Consider the following 20455-nt stretch of genomic DNA (forward strand, 5'->3'; position numbering starts at 1 on the left):
TTCTGTAGCATGTGGAGTCTGAACTAACATGCTATGACCACAAGGCTGTGTGAAGAGAGAGGAAGCAATAGGCAGAGGGTGATTTGTGGAAGTGGTAGTGCTAAGGAGCAGTCAGATAAACACTGTTTCTGGCTTAAACCTTATTCTGTCACTGGGAGGAAGCGACTGCACAGTTAGGTAATACATAAGCTGCCTTTTGCCTTTCCTGAAAATTCAATGTGATGACCATTTGTTGTTTGGAACAGTGTGCAAAGAGATGTATATTTTTTGCAAAGGGATCAAGAGCAACAGAGCTTCTGATGAGGGCAAATGCAAAAAGATCGTTTATGACTTTCCTTTTCAGTTTAACTAAAATTAATCTTTCAAAATACATTAAAGATAAAAATGTAAAATGTACATTCTTTTTGAAGGAACTACAGTTGTTCTTCATTCTGTTTTCTCTTAGAGATGCATCTGAAATGCTTCTTCAATTGACAGAGACAGGTTTTCCATAGCTGATGTTAACTGACATTTTCTAGTTTTTGAAAGTGATGGATTCATAAATTGGCATTTATCTTTTTTTTTAACTGACTGTAAAATTGTAGAATAAGATTACTTGTTCTACAGAATGATTTCAGGTTTTTTGCTCACAGAAAAGAGTTAAAGGTGTAGAAAGAATAGAGCTCCTTATAAAGGATCGAGCTCCTTAGAGAAGATACTTCAGACAAAATTTTTCCTGATGCTAGATTTGTGTTTTGTTGTCTTTGAAACCTACCCAATTTTACAGAACTTGCAGCCTTTTGGGAAATTTCAGTTTGCATGTTCTTGGTAGCTATTTCTTAGTTTGGAAGTTAAATCATCCAAGAATTCTTTGGCTACAAGAAGAATGTGATCCATTGATCCCTCCAGGATCAATGCATTTGGAATTGTACAGAACTTTGCTTGCAGGTGTTCTTCCTGGCAGCAGGTCAGTAAGTAAAAAAATTCCCCCACTAGTATGAAGGCAAGATAAAGCAGCTGACAGGAGTACAGCAAGCTAACAATTTAGTACTGCAGTGCATTATGCTAGACCATAGCATTCTGTCTCTTCAGAATTAGATTTCAAAATCTGAAATGTTCTTAAATTTCTTTTTTAATAGGTAATTTACTGCTATCAGTATCTTCCAAGCCAAATATTTTTATTTTACTGTATTTCAGTTTTTAACATCTTTGTCCTGTAAGATTTTAGTCATCTTTTCCTTGGGATCCCAGTACTAGCAACAGGAGCTTACTGTAATACAGGTTTCACTGTGTTTCTGTTAGGCCTAAGAAGCTTCTTCAGGAAATAAAGCAGAAACAGTAATTGGTAACTTGTAAGCTGATATTTGTTTTCTAGGCACTACTCAAAATAATAACATAAGAACTGAAACAACTTGAAAGGGCCGGGTTCAGACTCTGCTGTATGAAGTACTGAAACACAAATAACCTGTAATTTCTATTTTTAGCTTCTGAAAAGAGAAGAGTCATATTTTGGCAGTGGGGTGCACTAGATTAATTTTTCCATTCTCAAATGTGAGTAACCCAATTTTCCATTTTGTACTCCTTTAAAACAAGCTCCAACACTTTGTGTTGAGGTACAGTACGTTTCAATAGCTAGACAGGCTCAGGCAGCTTGTCAAAGCTCCATAAGCTCTCTGCTTATGGCTTGCAGAAAGAAAGCTAGATTTTCATTTCTCCTTCCATTCAACAGGAGTCTCTTTCATGTCTGAAAATTGAAAACGCGTGTTTTTCAGTGTGGTGCATGGATGTGTGTGTGCCCTCTGGCACACCTGTTTCTAATTTCCTGACTTGAAAGCATCTCCCATCAAAAGAAGCAGAAAAACAATTTCTTTCTGACACGCTGCTTGGAGGCCCTTGCTTTGCAGAAGGCCTTCCTTTCGTTTGCCATCTTGGTTCCATTGGTAGGACATTATAAGATGCAGAGCACACATTGTATAGGATGTTCGGCTTATGTTGTGCTGGGTTCTTTCCCCTCTTGTTGTGGTTATTTTAAGCATTAAAAATCCACTTGAGAAGTCACTATGTTGAGGGAAAAGCGATAATTTAATCCATCATTTCCTACATGATGCTGAAATTAAGAACTAAATTCTACAGCAAGTTAACATTTTTATAACCTCCAACTTAGGTAGAGTGTCGGTGTTTGGTACTGAAGGTTAGCTGTGCTCATTTGAGTATTATAGCTCAGATTTCTAATTTTTTCTTCAAGATATTATTTGGTGTGAAATAGGATCAAATTAACAGCTGAGAATCAGTGTTAACAACCTTGAAAATCAGTAATTTGACTGTGAAAGTTGTGTAGGCCAACTAGTGAATTACTACAGAATACAGCAGCTAACTGCTGAATATCAGTTAGAAAGGAAAAGTACAAACTTTTAAGCACTACCTTTTGTATTACTGACTTGTCTTTTTTCTCAGTTCAGTGGCTGATGCTTTCACAAACATCTGGATTATCTCCACAGCTACTGTCCTGCAGTATGTACCTACCCAGGGGTATGCTATTGAAATGCATTGGTTTAGTTTACTGACAAGCTAAATAGAATGGAACTTTCAAAGAGGCTTAAAGCAAGTGCTTCAAGTAGCACTTGACGTGCAAAATAGCTTAGCTTGATTCTACCATGTAATTCATGTACTTACAAAACTTGACTTTGCTAAGCTTTGTTCATTGCTGATATGATCTGACGTATCACTGTTGAAGCACTAAAAATGTGAATCAAAGTAAATACTTTTACATAACTTCATAAAGTATACTGAAAAAGGCAGATTTTTAAATGGGTTACTAATTCACATTAATACCTTCTAAAATATGTAACCCTGAAATATTTCTTGTCTTATGTATATATTGACATTGAGTACCAAAAACATGCTGTATAGAGAATTGCCTGCTATTGGAATTATGAATGACAGTGGAAAAATTGTTGTCATTTGTCAGTGTAGTAACAAGCTTCCGTGGTTGGTTCCCATCTTTTATTTTTCTGCAAAATGGCATGTATCTCACTTGTTGCACAGCACTGTACAACATAACAGGTACTTCTGGTTTGCTTGATCTGTGATTCACTAATCAGCAACATCTGCTTTATGGGGCATAGAGTGCAGGAAGGACCATCTTGCTGTGCTCTAGGCTTTTTGGGAGCTTTGTGTTTTTCTGTGCTATTTTTGGCTGAGATAGTAACTTGAGGGAACTACTGATACAGACACAAATGCTAAATTGTAATAAGATAACAGATGAAAGAGAAACTGTGGAGAAAAAAGGAGACTGTAGATTCTCCAGTTGTTCTTGTAGGGACCTTGTACGAATCAGCGAGGAATGCCTGAGTAGGAAAAGTGGTGTTCTCAGAGATGACACATTTAAATACTCACAGAAGAGGGAATTAATATTTCATGGTTGGTCAGCTTTACAGTTTGAAAGAAACTACATCAGAAGCTGTGCTACGACGTGATGGTCTGTCTCTGAAAATCAGTTCTGTTACTTTTTGTATCATGTCCAGGGCTAAAGCAGTTTTCAGACAGGGTTAGAAACTTCTAAGCGTGAGGTATAACTTAATGAAGTAGGGTTGGATGTGGTTTGTTTGTTTCTTTGAGTTTTCAAAGCTTTTGGTTTAAGTGTGAAATAAGCGTTAGGCCTGTTGTGCACTAACCCTCTTTGCTTCCTGTATCATGGTAGACTGTTCCTGCCATGACTTTGGAGCCTTGAGGAATCTTTTTTTTTTTTTTTTAATTCATTTCCTCTTAACCCAAGAAGCTAGAGACTTGCATCAGAACACTAATCTTCATCTGTCTTTTGATTTATTGATTCATTTACCCAAACAGAATTTTGCTCACTTTGCCTAGAGTAATCCTAAAGAATAACAACTTGCACCTGCAAACACGGACAACAGAAGGCGACATGGTGTTTGGACAGTATCACTGTGTTAGGAAAATACTTTGATTACTGTATGAAACAGATTTTCTTTGAGAAGCACTAGGGTAACTCAGTACATTTTTCCAGATAGTCATCTCCATTTGACTCACTCCTGTGTGAAGTCTTACAGAAACTTTAGTCTGTCATTACAAATCGTTTGCCTCTAAGATATAATGAGCTTTAGGTTACCGAAGAAGTCATCATCCTGACTGGGAAGGGATAATAAAATGATTTAGTCTCTGTTTACAGGAAAGTTACTAAAACAAGCATAGTTCAACTTTAATGCAGAATTGAAAGTTCTTAGAGAATCCCTGCTGGTTTGATTTCAGTGTAATTTTGTGAATAATTCTGGAGTGTAGTAAGACATATAATTAAAGGTTGCATAATGTGAGATAGTTAAGCAAATGAAGCAGACTTGCATTTCCACTAGCATATGTGCATGATTTGGGAATGTATTGAAGTAGCTCTGACTGTTGCTGTTTTGGTTCAAGTTAATATAAGCCTTTCTCAGTTGGCTCATACTGGTGCTGGTTAGGTTACAAGTGAATGAAGTTATAAATGCAAGCCCACATTTTATATTGTATGTTATAAATCAGGTTTAGACTGCTGTAATTCCTTATGCATTCATTTTGTGTTTAGCCCTAGTGTAATCTGCAGTATTTTCCCAGTTTAAGACAACAGAGACGTCCTGGTCTGCTGAACTTGTAGACAGTTCACACTGTAGTATTTGATTCTAACTTGAGATAAGAGGAAGTGCAATCCTATCATGATAATTATGATAATGATTTTTGCCAACCTTTATCTGTTCTAAGTATGTGAAACACTACTTATTTACTTCTCTTGTTCAAAAATAGATGTTCCTACTTTAAAAACTGAAGGAAGAAATTTCTCCTTTCAAAAAGGGGGGACAAGGATATTGTTTTCATTAGTTATCTGTCCCTGCAGATTGCTGACATGTGATGTGCTGAAAGATTTTTACTTGCACTGCCAGCAGCAGTCTGTAAGTTTACTGCCTTGTAGGTTGACATAAATACAACAAAAAGAAATCACTTTGTCTGTGGGGATGTAGAGATGTGTGATGTGTTAGTAGAATTGCAAGGCTGCTTTCCTTGTGGTTCATCCTGGATCACATCAGTGGGCTGCAGCTGTTCTTAGCCCATATTAAGTTTTCCATCTCTTTAATTTTTTTTTTGTAGCAGCCTCGATGTTTTGGGAACTCTTCAATAAAGTCATTCTCTCAGGGTAAAAGAAGATAATACATCATGCTAAAAACTGCCCATTGTCTTTTTGATGCCAATTTAGGAATTACTTAAATTCTGAAGTAGTAACATCTGTTTTTATTACTACTTAGAGATGCATGAGCATCTTGTTTCTCGTTTGGCTGATTCAACTCCAAGCCCCATGCTTCTTACCTCACATTGGGTATAAATCTTATCTGTAAAGGTGTTAACAAATGCTGCTTGAGAGAGAGTCAGCTTGCTAGCTTTTTACTGGAATATACCCTTATTTAGCTTCATTCTTTACAGCTAAACTTCATAATGACATGTTTTATTCTTCTTTTTTTTTTTTTTTTAATAGCTGTGTTGTGATCTACGGGCAAAATGCATCAAACAGCTTTTACATGTTCTTGATGCATTAACTTGAATAAATATGAGATAACTCTCAATTGTATTGTGAACAAAAGGTTACCAGGGGCAATGAACTGACAGACCCTCCTGTAAGTGGTGTTGAAGACACTACTGTGTGATCCTCTTGAAGATAATATCCTAACCAGGACACTTTTCTCCATAACTGGAGAGTTTGGCAGTCTCCGTGGAAATGTTTTCGTCTTCTACTCTCAAGAACTGTCTCCTTTTGCTATGTAATTGCTATAGTATTTTAGCTCTTTCATTTTCCTCTAAATTTATAACTGGCTTATACTTAATCTGTTTGCTATACTAAGAATTTTTGGTCTTTCTGTAGTGCCAATTTTATGTAGATTCAATGCCAGAGTACCCCACTTCAAACAATTCAATGTAATTTAATTCTATTGACCAGGAGACACCGCCCATTTGAAGGAGTGCATAATTGAAGTCTAAGGTGGGAATTTGATGACAGAAGATGCAAGATTTTGGGACATGTAGCCAAAATTTTTCTGCAGTCTGATCTCTGTGCTTATTCACTGACTTCTAATGCATTCATAATGCTCCAGAAGGGCTTTTGTTGTTCTTTTTTTTTTTTTTTTTTTTCCTCTATCTTGGAAATACTGGGGCGGTGAAGGAATCTTTTTGTCTTTTTTTTTCCTGATATTTTTGCAGTTTTGAGGAACACCTTATGCCCTTTAGAGGAAGGATATAATTAAGTGCCAAGTAACCAGAAAGATTCCTAGAGAAAGTTGCTCTGTTAACTGGGTCATAGAAGCAGTGGCAAGAACAAGAAGTCAGAGGGAGCTCCAAGAGGCAGTGCTGGACCTGCCTATGAGTGTTTGTGCAGTGGTGTGTCCAAAGCCATCAGTGCTCCACACTCAGAACATTGGGAAGCACAGAGATGAGGCATGCAGCTGGCTGCAGAATAGGCAGCTTGGATTGGATTTATTTGTTCTTTCATTGTGCCAGATATAGGCTGGCTTCATCCAGACTCGCTCAGTTTCCTCTGTTCAGGGCTTGTTCATGCTTCCAGTAGAGTGAAAGTTACCCGTGGAGACTGAGCTGCTTTTGTCTGAAGCCATCCTAGGTCTGATGCTTCACCAGCTCTGACTCTGTGCCATGTGAAAGAAGTAAGGTGACTTCCAGCCATAGACTGTCTCAGGAAACTGTGTAGGTGCACCTGTGTAGCTCTATACCTGAGTTAATAAGACCAACTGGACTAGAGCTGATTTTTTTTTTTGTGGGGACAGCACTGTGCTTGCATCCTTGTGGTTACTGAGAAATTGGCTAGAAACATATAGGGATAATTGGGAATTGACTGTGTTTGATTTGTATGTATTCTGCTTCACATGTTCTGCTACCTAGCTGGCTTTCGGTCCTAATACACTTTGATGTTGCATATCTGTTCAAACTGCAGTCACCTCATTATAGTTGATTAAAATCATTGCCACATCACAGCAATTAGTTTTTTTCTTCACTGGATTGCACGTTTGATTTTAACTGGCACTTGGTAAGACCTCTTCTAGCTGCTTCATCTGCTTTCTCACCACTGAGGAAACGTGAGTGGGAAGCACAGCAGTAGAATGACTTCTGTATACCTCTTGAAGGTATCACCAATGTGTTTTCATGTCCAGGAAGCCTTTTATCCAGTAAACATTCGCTGTACCAATTGAGCATTGACTGCAGCTCTCTGTCCCGAAGAGTGTTGCTGGAATGGAAAATAGCATGGCAGAAAAACAGCAGATGTGAAAGTGCTTCTACACAGTAGCACTAATGGCTGAGTAGTTTTCCTCATAGGCAAGTTTCATTTTTCAGTTCCTTTAAGATAAGCCTTTGAAAATGATATGAATTTTTATTAATAGCCAAATGAGGAGACGCACTGACAAAATAACACAGCTGTAGGTAAGTTCACTTTTTCCTTTGCTGACAGAAGACTGAGTCAGATGGCCCAGATCATGCAAAGCAGTAATTGTGGCATTCACTAAATATGTTCTTGATTTAAAGATGTCATTTTTATAAGATTAATCCTTTAAAAATGTTTATTGCATACAGTGAGCTGCAGCCAAGGATCATTCCTGTGAGAATGACTAGTAAGTGGACTGAGAGAGAAGTGCAGGATCTGGATAAAGATGACAAGTCAGAGGCAGTTTTACTGTTTCTTCTCTCTGAATTTAACCTTTTTTGGTCTGCGTCTTTGTGCAGTAGAAATTTTAGGAAAGCTGCAGGGGAAACTGCTGGTGTCATTGAACTTTCTGGTGGCTCAGTATCACTCTCCTAAAAAATAAAAAACTTGCAGATACCTGTCACATGCACCTTTTATTTTTTTGCTTGTGATGTTGTATAATAACGATAGAGTGTTTTCATAGTACTACCTATATTTTGACTATTCCTCAACTTTATATTTCCCTAGGTTGTGGAGAGCACCTTGTCCGAACCATACTGGCCAGAGAATGTTCGTGTGCTTTGCAAACAGAAGATGCCCACCAAGCTCTCCTAGAGACTATGCAAAACAAGTTTATTGGTAAGTATCTGGTACTAATTGCCTAAGGACTTCACAACATTGTTTAAAATGCAATTAACCTTATCAAATGAAGGTAAGATGCTTATTTTTGTGACTTCTCTTGAAACCTTATGTGGTTGGCTTCAGATTTAGTGTTGTCTAAACAGTCAAAGAAACATCTAAAACATCTAAACAATGTTAGATCAAACTACAGAGGAACATTTTAGGAAACCTAAAGGAAAGCCCTTGGAAATTTTTCAATTGATATGTGAGTCAGAGAATACCCGGAGAGGTTTGAAAGAAGAATTTCCTGTCTGAATCATTGGCTGTGGTGTGCAATTGCATGCTTCAGAGGTGGTTTAACAGCATTAATAAAAATTGTTCATCACATTAACCCTTTTAAATATAGCAGACCTCAAAACCCCTGCACGTTCTAATTGAATAGACACAGATTCTGGTTTGTGATTTACATTATGAAATTGACTTCATAATTTTCATTCTGACAGCATTACGTTTGACTGTTAGAGAAAGAGCTATCTTCACACTAGAAGGCTGCGCTTAATAGCCCGCTGCTGTATTGCAGTCATTTTTAGGTGCTGTGAAAATGCAGAATCCTATTACTTTTTCTAAATGTATTATAATTGAAGTAGCACAGATCTAACTTTTTAATTTGATCACTCATTCCAGTGCAGGAAATCAGGAATATATCAGTGCAGAAAATCAGGAATTTATGACTAAGAGGTCTTCAGAAATGAGACCAGATAGTGTCACCAATTAGTGACAGGACTGCAGGGACTATATGGAAGTGACCTGCCTTCAGGAAAACCGGGTTTTTGGTCTCCATACTCTCTAAACTTGCTGTGCTGTTTGTTGTAGCAAACCAAAAAGAGACATACATTTAGAATATCCTAATTTCCTTTCATTTTAACAAACACAGACGTGTGAGCACTTACAACAGCTACTAATAAAATACTTCTTAATAACGCTCCATAGAAACTGGCTGATAAAAGATGAAGAAGTTCAGGAACTGTTTAGCTGAGGTTCTTTTTTCAAGTCACTTTGAGGTTTTTGGTTTACCTTTTTTTCTGTTGTTCCTGTTATTCCTTTTACTAACTGCTAGCAAAAGTGCTGTTCCCTTACTGTTTCTCCTGGTAAAAATATCTTTAATGTGACCAACCAGCTTTTGCTCATCTTTTCTTTTTTTTTCCCCCTTTGAATGTATTTTGAATATATTTTGCATCAGTTTGCTTAGCACATGTTTTTGTTTTAAATGTGAACTGGCTATTATGTGATATGTGAATTATTTTCTTTGATGAAAATATTTGTATTGGACTTAAGAACATACTGAATGTTACTTAGCTTTTTGCTATACCTGAAACTATCAATTGCAGAGAAAGAGGAGCTGGGCAGACAGAGATACTGGGCTAACAGTGTGATATCTTATTGCCTCGGGAAAACAGACTTAAACCAAGAAAACAAGGGAAAGTGACAAGTGGGAGAGGCAGGATCAAATTCATGCTTTACGTGGTAGGCAAGGTGGAAGAAAAGTGTTTTATAATTCCTCTTTGTAATTTCTTATGTTAATTAGCTATGGGTCTTATTTCTATTTTCAAAACTTATCACTGCAGTGTTTTGTTATCCATCAGTAGGGATATGTATTACCTTCTCAATGGCATTTCAGGGCAGTGTTGAAGTGAAAAAAAGGGATTCATCTACCTTCCTGCATAGGTAAAATACTTGAATTCTGTGTTTTGATTAGAAACAAAGAAATCCAGTTTGCCCTCAGCTGTCCTGTGAATGAAGACTGATTGAGACTTCAAAATCCAGATACATTTGTTGTTTACATGTAACATGTTTACATGCATGTTTGTAGCAAATTGTGCAATATTGAGGGACTTTGCAATTTTGAAGAAGTAATGCAAAGTCATGTCATGCTAATATAATGCAAGTGTTGCCAGATGCATAGCACATCAAACATAAGGCAGTAAATAGTTTGGGTTGGTTTTTTTTTTTTCCTATCGATTTTCATAGATGTTGATGTGTTATTTCTTACCTCAAGATGTATGGCATGATTCAGAACTAGTTACCATTCCTAAACAATAAAATGAGGTGAAACAACTTACTAGCCTGCTTGCTAACGGCATGGATTCCTTTCTTGATAGTCTTTTCTAAAGTCCTATTTTGTGGCAGTGTCAACATTTATCCTGAATTATGATGGACCAAGGCCAAAAAAAATTAATAGCTCTAACAAAGCAGAGCTGGAATGTTTTGTCAGAAGTCAGAATGTGTGTTACTTGTATTGGAGGGAGGAACAGCTGATTTTGGCAGTTGCCATCAGATTGGTGCTTCCTGTTTACAGAACTTCAAATCTCCACAGAGTCCTGGGAATCCCTCCAGCTAGGGAATGCCTGGCTTAAACAGTGAGTGCTGTTTAAACAGCAGGTGATGAACAAAGTAATGGCAGATGTGCTTGTCTCATCCTTTCTCAGAGCCAACTTGCTGTGAATGATGCACAATTGATGGTTAGAACAGAGGTGGGAGAAATCAAATTTCAACTGCTTCTAAGTTGAGTGGGCTTGATGTCTTCTGTAGAAGAATGCTAAAGCCGTTGAAGAATGGTGCTCTGTAAACAGAAATATCTTCCATACAGAAGAACAGAGGATTTTGTTACTCATCATTCCTTTCAAATATGGCCAAGTTTGTGGAATGTAGACTTAGAGTAAATGTTTGTGTCATCTCACTGGCTGGAAATGTAGGCTTTTAGCAATGGCAGCGTTTTGAATTCTGCTTTAAAGTTTCTTACAAAGTTCTGGAAAGTAATGAGCTAATATACATAGGTGGACCCTATATTTGTTCTTCCCTTAGCAGAAAAGTGGTCGTGTATTCTTGTGCTTATAAGCAGTACTTCGGTTCTCACATGAACAGTGTCTGCAAGGTTATAACACCACAATGACACCAAAACTTTCCCTTTTAGAAGTCTTGTGCCAAATGCCTCCCTTGGGAGAGGAAGCTTGGACAGCTAGGAATCATTGATTTCCCCATTCTGAGTTAAGCTGACAGGCTGAAAAATCCTTATGTTTAAACTTTGCCAGAGTGCCAGCGACTGTATTACAGTATTATGCTTTGTACTGAGATTCTGCATCACTCTAAGCTTTGCAGTATCCTCCTGAAAACAGAGGAAGCATGCTATGGAAGCATTAATATACCTTCTTTCTGTGATACGGAGAAAGAGATTTGAGAAAAGAATGAAGTGATCCTGAAGTTTGATGTTAACGTATTTCGTCCACTGGAAGGTTAAGATTTCACAAGTTTGTGTGTGATGGCAGACAGCACTGAGCAGAGCTCTGCATTATCTATGCAATAAAACCCTCTAAAAAACTACCACGGCTTGTTGACGTTACACTCAGGTTTGCCTAGGTCCTGCCTGTGCTTCTCCTTACTAAGAGCATTGGGCTTTTTTTGGATAGCAATATCCTCAGATATTTAACTTCTTAAAATCTTACTTGTAAAGTTTGAGAGTACAGATGCTCTCCCTTGCAGCTTCTTTAAAAATTTCAAACTGAAGTTTTAACTTCTTATTATCATAAAATATAAAATCTCTGGTTTCAGGCAGCTTGTGCTTGGACATTTAACAAATAATGCTGCATGAAATTAAAAGCTGGCTTCATTTAGTGCTCAAGCATTCCTCTGATGTTTATTTAAATTGCTAGCTTGATACATAGTGTGATACATAGCAGAAGCACAGGGGTGAGCAGCTTCATTTTAAAACTGCTGTGTACAAAAGCTGACAAGGTACAGTGATGTAGGTGAAATGTGGACCTAAGAAAATCTGAATTTCACTCACGTTGTGAAAGATGCACAAGAAGATACAGAACAGTTCAGCTGGAGGATGCTACAGCACTTAATTGGTTCCACCACACCGCGTTCAGTGTTGAGAGCAAAGTTCTGAAGACTTTGAAAGCTAATGTAAACAGAGAAGCTGGTCATCGTTTCTCTACTATAGAAGACTATGAATAGCAGACATCTGATGAACAACTGGTTAGTCCTTCAGCTGGGTAGCTGTAAAGAAAACACTGCTTTTACTGTTAAATATCAGATCTGTGCTAGACTGCATCTGTCTAGTAGCTACAAATCAGGAAGTAGCACAGGGTCAGAAATGATTAGCACATATTGATCATATCCTAAAAGAAAAGAATGGTTTGGACTAAGTGCTCTTCAGCTTGGAAGCTGCTTATCTGTGGAATTTCTTTGCATTGCTTCAGCCCAGTTCTGAGGCTGAAACTGGATCTTGGTGTTCAGCTATGGTTGCTCTTCCAGAACATGATGGGATCAGTGAACATGGAGCTGCCTTGAAGATGTTTGCTTGTTTTTGAGACTGTTATTGCAGATTAATAACATACAAAATACATAACTAAAAACTTGATAATGCTTTCCATGTGTCAGTAATAACAGAATAGCTGCACTTTGAAGGAGAGAAATATGTTCTGTAAAACAGAATTTTGTGATTCAAGGAGGTGAGAATTAAAATATATTTTTTATTCGGTTGGTTTTTACTACGTCTTCTCTCAGGTGTGACCAGTCAGAGCTAGCATTATTTCTTAACGCCCTCCTACAAGTTTTGCTTTTGGACTTTTCTTTCCAAATTCTTCAGTGTTACACCAATATAAACAAAAAGGAACAGTGAGTTTCATGGAGGCTTGAACTGATACTGCCCATGTTTTTGTAGCTTTGTGATTAGCAGGCTATGAGATCAACTGTTGCAATTAAAAACATTTTTGAGTAGTGGGCATATTTTGTTTTTACTGATTTTTTTAAATTGTCTAGCAAGATCTGCCATTCTGAAGAATACAGAGCGGGCAAAACTGATGTAGAAGCATGAAGGTCAGATCACTTTTCCCTTCTAATGTGAAACCATGATGGCTTTCGCATACATGAAAGTTACTCAGTTTCAGCTTTTCTCTTTCTATTTAAAAACTGGTTTGATTACATATATATACACATATGAAAAATGCCATTATCAACGTTGTTATTAATGTTATTATTATTTTACAAAAGTCTGCCCTATTCTTTCTTTTTCTTGAAGGCTTGGCCATAATAAAATGATTTTTCGAACTGAATTAATGACATATGTTCATAACATTTGAATTCACAGTGTTTTGAGAATACTCAATTTTTTTCCTGTGTACACTGCATTAATTGTATTTAGAAGTGAAATATAATAGTGTATTTCTACCATTATTTTCAGAGGCTTACTAATGGATGTACATCTTATACTATTAGAATCCCTCTTTTAAAAAAAAAATTGCTTTAAATGGAAAATAAAATATATTCTGTTTTAAAGATGTACTACTTAGCATGTTTTTGGCTTAGATCTGATTTTAAGGGAGCAGAAGCAATCTCTCTGAATTTACTGTTGTGTAGAACGCTGTAATGCTATTACTGTAGGCAACTGTTTCTTACTGTCACCATTTAGAGGTTGATGGGCCACAACACAGCTGGTGCAGGAACTGGAGGCACCTTACTTGTTGCTGTTGTTTTGCACTGTGTGGTTGGCCGTGACAGTCTTTTCAATCATTAGATTAAATAAACTAATTAAATAATTAACTAATTAAAGAAACTGCAAATAATTATTGGTAACAATTTCGTCCAGGTTCACCTTTCCTTGCCAATGAAGATGGTGTACTCGGAGGTGTAATAGTTCTTCGGTCTTGCAGGTGTTCAGCAGAACCTGAATTATCACAGGAGAAACCAACTTTACTAGGTAATATTTCCTTACTCATTGTTACTTGAGGTTTGGTGCTAAATCAAGGTAAAAGATTAAATAGAAAACTGTCGTTGAATGTTTGCCCTTGTTTAAAAGCCACAGGAATAAAAATGCATACAAATTGTTTGAGATGATAAAACCCTAGAAGGTAAGATAAGAATATATGCCTTGCTTGTCCTCGAAAATTGTGGAAAAGAGCACTCTGTCTGACCTGTTAATATCATTGAATCCCTCTAAGACCATAGCATAGAAATAATGGTTGCCTGAGGTGGCAGGATATGCTCTGCAAACAATCTTATTTTCAGCTAGGGATAATGCATATGCTCTTTTATTGCTTCTCGGTGGCTTACATGTCAAACATAGGATCTAAAGTTTTATTTTTTCTTCCTTTTTTGGGGATGGAACATGCAAAGAATAGATTTAAAATTCAGAAGGAAAATAGTTAGAAATTCTTTTTGTTATGCCTAGGAAAATCTCTTCAGATAAGCTGCAATTACTGTTTGCCTACACACATAACAAGAGTACTTCTTTATATTGTGATGAGCAGAAAACTGCTTTGCCTCCATCAATAGCTGACTGGTTAAAAGAGTTCAGCCTTTCAGCCCTATATGTCCCTTCAAAAAAAGATACGTATCAATCTCACTGCTTTACAGTGGAACAAGTGTAATATAGGAAACAGTCAGGTAGTTTTCCTTAGTAGAGAAATAGCTAGGAAACTGACCTCTGTTAGAATACTAGCAGAGGTGGGTAGAAATATAACCCAGAAGCAGTAAAGTCCATTAATTATTTTGGCATGCCACTCATACCATATGCTTTCCTGTGGTGCTCCCCAAATGTGGGCATATATGTCCAGCCGTACCGTGTGTTTATGTATTGGGTCATGTGAGCCTGGGTCATACACATTTAATTATATACACTACCAGGATGAAAGGTTTTTCCTTTAGTTTAATCCTCTTCTCTTGTTTCCTCAAGTGCTTCCTGAATAGCTATCAGAAGCATTACAGCTTTGAGGTAGTTGTCATATCTTTTAGGATCTGATCTGACAAATTTGATCACCCAGTCTGACAACAAATTTGTGTATTAAGGCTTGTTTTAGCATCTCACCTGGTAATTCTCGAATTGTGTAATTTCTTTTCAATTGATGGGCTACTCCTTAGAAAGACACCTCTGTCTTAACTCATTACTACTTTCATCCCACTGAAACTCCACATCCAAGTAATTTACTCTAGTACATAATCTTGCTCAATACAGCAAGATCACGATTCTCAATCCAGCAATCAATGTTGATGTGCACTTTATGTGTTCAACAAACACGACTTCCATAAGAGTTTCACGTACATTTGTTTTGCTTTTGCAAAAACACAGAGATTTGCGAGATGAACCTTTACTATTCACTTAATACTGCTGGGATAGTGGTAGTGAACAACAAAGGGACTTTTAAAATCTTGAATGGGAAAAGAATTTGGAAACAGATTTTGTGTGTTAAATTTTTGGAGTTATTACTTAAACGGCTTGTCTTTTTGAAAAAGTAGACCGTTAAGTAGTTCTGCTATTGTCTTTCAGTTGCTGGGAAGCCAAGATGGTCTCATGCTGACTCTTGAATCAGAACATGGGGTTGCTAAACATGCAGAGAATGTTGCAAGTTTGATTTACAGTTTTCAAATTTAAGAATGACATGATTATGTCGTTATTAATCTAGTGGAAAGAATTCCACCACATAAATTCTACATCTGAAAAGGAGTTTAGAAAATGACAATACAAGCCTAATTAAACAAGAACAAATAAAATCAGCTTTAATTTCTTACATTTGCAAGTGAGAGTAATATTTTCTGTTTAATGTTTGACTTTGATGTAAGAAAACATGTTCCTATTAAGGAAGATAGAATATTTTTCCTCAAATTTTATAAAGAAAATCCCCATACTTGTACACTGTAATTAAAGACTGTCTGTTGATTTTTTTTTTTTCATTTTCTTTCCACTGAATTAAGAATCTCATAGTACAGCTTATCTATAGGTATTTCTTTTGTGTGTAGAAATTTCTGCCTTTTAGTGTTAATGCATAATTAAATACATGTACTACTTATGTTGTTTTAATTGCTGATAAGTTGTGTAATACTTAAGAATTTGGTGTACAAAGTAATGAAATCATTTGTCTCCATTGCAGGAATGATTTTATTTTTCTATTTTTTAAACTATTGAAATAAATTTCAGGAAAGAAATTTATTTAATAGTCAAAAATGTTTGAAATGTCTTCAGAGAATTAAGATGTAATGTAGGATCTTATTGTAATTCAGTTGCTTTTAATAAATAGCTAATCATGTTGCAGGCTAGTGTATGGTACCTTTGGTGAACAATGTAGAAGGAAAACAAATCTTAAAAATGTAAAAGGATGTGTCTAGAGTTACCAAAGACAAATAAATATTCTGGGGGTAGTTGGCCTGAAATGTTGTTTAGCTTCTCAAAATTAAAAGATAAATTTAATTTTGTCTGCAAAAAATAAATACTTTAATTGACAGTTGAATCTTCAGGGTGTTAGGGAAGAGTTGGCCTCGTGAAATGAAGTTACATCGCACTGAATATATGTCACTGAAAATCTTTGGATAAACTTTGGCAATATCAGTTGTGAATCTATTACAGGGAAGCAAATTGCATACCTAAATGAAGTTCACTTTTCTTTTGTCATGGTATCTACAGATCTGTCAGAGTCTGCAAGTCTACTGGGATTGTCAGAAATGTAATGTTCTACTAATGGTTAATTGCTATGCAAGGAAAAATGTTTCAAAGGATAAATGTACTCAGCATGCTATGACCTTCATCAGTCATATTAAAGGACTATGAGGAATATTAATGAATTATGTTTTGAACAACATCTAAGCACACTTTTTAAGTTGCAAAAGTCTTGTCTATAATAAAACATGTGAAAATAGCTTTTCAAAGCATCTTATTTAATTTTTGTAAAACTTCTTTGTAAAGCTCCAGTAGATGAGACCTAAACATATGAATAATGTGCTTTACATTGGAATTTTTTAGGGTATGTGTGCTTATATATATCAGAGAATTAAAGATTGCTGTAATGGGCTGTTTAAAAGACTGGTAAATCAGGCCACTTTCAAAGATCAGAAAAATGATTTCCGGATTAACATGCATTAACAATACATATTGCCAGTGTTTAGTTTTCTAAATCATTATCACTACAAACACAAAATTGTTGGTCTTCAACATGAGCTGCGAGTGTTCAGTATGACAGAGTTGATGCTTTATACAGCTGGTGCTAGAGGCTGGGTGATCAGACTTGGTCTTGTTTTGGAAGATTCTGTCTTGTTAAATTACATCTTCTAAGCATTCTTATTCTTATAAGCATTCTTGTGACACCGTGCATTTTTCATTGTAGTGGAATTTCTGTGGAGCCATACAACAGAGAGCATGTGTGTAGGATACATGTCTGCACAGGATGGCAAAGCTAAGGTAAGACTTGAAGAATAGGTTGTAATACAGTAAGAATGAGCACAGAAGCTAAGGAGAATCTATATAGGAAATCTGTTAAAAAAAATTTATCTTAAAGAGAAGGAAAACGTAATGGGTGCAGAAGAAATTTAATGTATCTATGGCTGGAGTATTTCTGATTCCCTTTTTTAATGATAGCTATTAACAAATCTACAATGGTGTATGTATTATGTCAGCTTATATTTGAATAATTTCATCTGTCTGGTTCGGTTACACTTATTGGATAGTACAGTATTTTCTTGTGGCCTTGTCATCCTCCAAAATAAAGGAATTGAACCACTAAGAAAAAAGGGAGCAGATGTTAAAAAAAAAGCCATTGAGCTAGTTCCTAGGCAGGTTCCCTTATTTCCTTTTTTTTTTTTCTTTTTTTTTTTTTTTTTTTTTTTTTTGGAATGAGAGTTGAGACTGAGTTTAGCTGTTGAAACTGGAAAAATCATTGCCATCAAACAGTAGAGATATCCAAGGAGGATGAGAGCCACCTCTTCTTTGGAATACAGCACTGAATGGAGAAAAAAGGCATGTACTACCATGTAGTGACTAGAATATGTAAGAGAGGTGTTTGGGCAATGAGAATCATTGTGGAGGAAGCTTCAAATGGAGATAGAATCATTTCTATCGTCATCTATAATGTACAGTAATAGCTATTTAAGGCTGAGAGTGGACAATCAGAGCCAGTTAAAGGAAGTGACAAAAGTGGGGAAAGAGCTGGTGTAAAAGAAGGCTCATTGATAATGTTAAAGTAATGGCAGAGTTTGTGTATTTTCTGGAATGCTTACATGTATTAAAATAGGAGATGACTGCCAAGATTTTGATACCAGCAGATATGAGTAAGAAAGGCATCCAGCATTCTGAAGAGGGAATTTAAAGAAGGATTAATTTTGAAGCCTGAAAGAGAGAAGAATTTGAGGGTCTGGATTTTGTTGGCTCTCTCCAGATATAGGTGCTTCTTGTGCCACTGCTAGAGGGGAAAGTTTAGTTATCGGCAGTAAAGGGGGAGAGGAGTCTAAAACTCAAATCTTTCTCTGTTTTTGCTTGGCATTTTTGGGGGTTAGGGGGTGCTGTGTTTCATTTGAGATATAACTGAAATGGAGAATGTGAGTGAAATAATGATTACAGTAATAGGAAAAAAAAACCATACAAAAGAGTAAAATTGACATACTAATTTTACACACCAAAAATGGTGTAACTGCTGGCTGGAGCATTGGGAACAGATGTCTGACTTGAGGAGTGAAAGGTAATTTCTTTTTTTCTTTTTTTTATAATGTAAGAAAGACCCAGAAGGAGAAATAAGGTAAAAAGCTGGCAAAGGAAATGTTGGTAGAGGTGTTAGTGAAGTATTCTCTTTCATTACGTATGTCAAGTTATTTCTAGTTGAATATGGTATGTTCTCACTTGTTCTCTTAATATTGGTGTTACATTTTATTGGAAAAGAATCCAAACTCAAACTAAAAGCCCAGACTGAACCAAGTAAAATTAATGCAAGCTGAGCTGTGGATGTCCTAGTATTCAATAGTAAATTTAAAAGTTGTTATATTGTGTTCACAGGGAAAGAAGGAGAATTTCTAGAATGCACAGTGTTAGATTATCACAGTGTGCATACCTGCTTCTGGCTTACACTGTAAGGCTCAAAAGCTAGTTCTAAGGAAATGTTATTATTTCTTCCTGTAGTGTCATTCTTATCAATTAATAAATGCTAAATGTGAAATCTATCTGGTAATGAGTACTAGCATGACAGTATCATGCCCAGAGATGTTTTCCTACTCACAGTTGCAACATTTGACATCTGGTGCACATTGTTTTCATACTGCTGGTAAATTCTCCAGCTGGTAATCGTGATTGTGCTGACAGACACAGCTGCTCCTCTTGGTTCGCTTTTAAATTATGCTTTTGACCTTCATTGAAGAGTTAATCCCCCTCCCTTTCTTCCTCCTTTGAGTCTGTGGCCACAAATGCTTTCCAGAGAAAAACCACAAATGCTTTTGCTGCTGACTTCTATTGATCAAAAAAGTCTTCTGTCATAAAAGCTGGAATTTTATTCTGCTACAACTAGGGCTAAGTTATAGATGGAAAACTGGGCTTGAAATAGAACACAATGTAGTGTAAGTTAAAGAAATATATATATAATCTTTTTCTTTAATAGAGTAACTGTTTTGGTACAGTTGATTTTGAGTGCTTGCTGTGGAAAAAAGTAATGGTATAAAAATAAAAGTCTAAGATACCACTTGCTTGTGAGTACCATAGCAAAATCATCAGACAGCAGCTTTCATGGAAACGTGTTGCTTTCCTATTTTTCTAGGGGGGTAAGGAACTCAGTTTTTATTTCTTTCATTGGTCAAGGACTCAAGTTTTATTCTGCATCCACTGTTATGATTTAGAAACATAATTATATAAAGGGGTACATACTAAAGAAGAGAGGACCTCCTTTAATCTGGATGTGTTTCTTGCTGTATTGGAGGCTAACAAACTGTAACTAGCAGCTGGTTGTTATGAATCCAATGCTAAGATTGTGGAGAATATCAGAAGCCTTTGTTGTAAGGCAGACACACTCTGACCGGCTGGATGCCAGCTCACTACAGAAACTATTGTGCTCAGGAGGTAGAAACATATTCAACCAACCATCAGTAATTCCTTAAAAACGAAGTGAGAAAGGAAAGTGGAATCAGAGACTCAAAACCATACACCCTAACCTGATGGTGCTTCTGGCTTCTAGCAGTGTGAGCTCTCCAAGTACTGATGAGGAGTCAGCCTTGCAATGGGGCTTTGCTTCCTTCTGATTAGACGTGACAGCTGGCCAGTCATCTCCAGACAGGACTGCATGTGTGCTCTCTAGCTGATCTGAATGCAAGAAATGGCTGAGCCTGCAAGAGCTGTAGAACAGTTTTGCACTGTGACTAACAATTGATTTAAAGCATACTTTCTGGAAAGATGTCCAGTCTTTTTTTGGAAAGCCAGTTGCCTGGAAAAATCAGTTTTCTGTTGAATGTTGTGTTAAAATGTTAAAATGTTTGGTTGAAAGTTCTTGTTCTTTAAAAATAGCGTGGATGCTTCCCAGTTGAACTAAGTTCACACTTTTTTTGCTGATGCAGTCATCTCTGATTGCGTGTCCTGTTACTTGCTTTCAGCTCTCTCTCAGTGCTGAAAGTGGA

General features: G+C 36.6%; 1 protein-coding gene across 17 annotated transcripts in view; it reads left to right on the forward strand.

The window, feature by feature from the left end:
- TASP1 (taspase 1) overlaps positions 1–20455 on the forward strand; it is a 72780-nt gene that overhangs the window by 42654 nt on the left and 9671 nt on the right. For 16 of the 17 annotated variants that reach the window (XR_001465625.4, XM_040696953.2, XM_046938642.1 and 13 more), the window contains 3 exons: positions 7952–8062; positions 13692–13802; positions 17197–17270. Coding sequence is in view for 16 of the 17 variants with exons in the window: in XM_040696953.2 (XP_040552887.1) it covers positions 7952–8062; positions 13692–13802; positions 17197–17270 (296 nt within the window). In the remaining variant the exon portion in view is untranslated. Of the gene's footprint in view, positions 1–7951; positions 8063–12865; positions 12928–13691; positions 13803–17196; positions 17271–20455 lie in introns of those variants that run through there. The other variant, XM_025148610.3, reaches the window with a different exon arrangement.

Source organism: Gallus gallus, chromosome 3, assembly GCF_016699485.2.
Source record: "Gallus gallus isolate bGalGal1 chromosome 3, bGalGal1.mat.broiler.GRCg7b, whole genome shotgun sequence".
Taxonomy (NCBI): domain Eukaryota; kingdom Metazoa; phylum Chordata; class Aves; order Galliformes; family Phasianidae; genus Gallus; species Gallus gallus.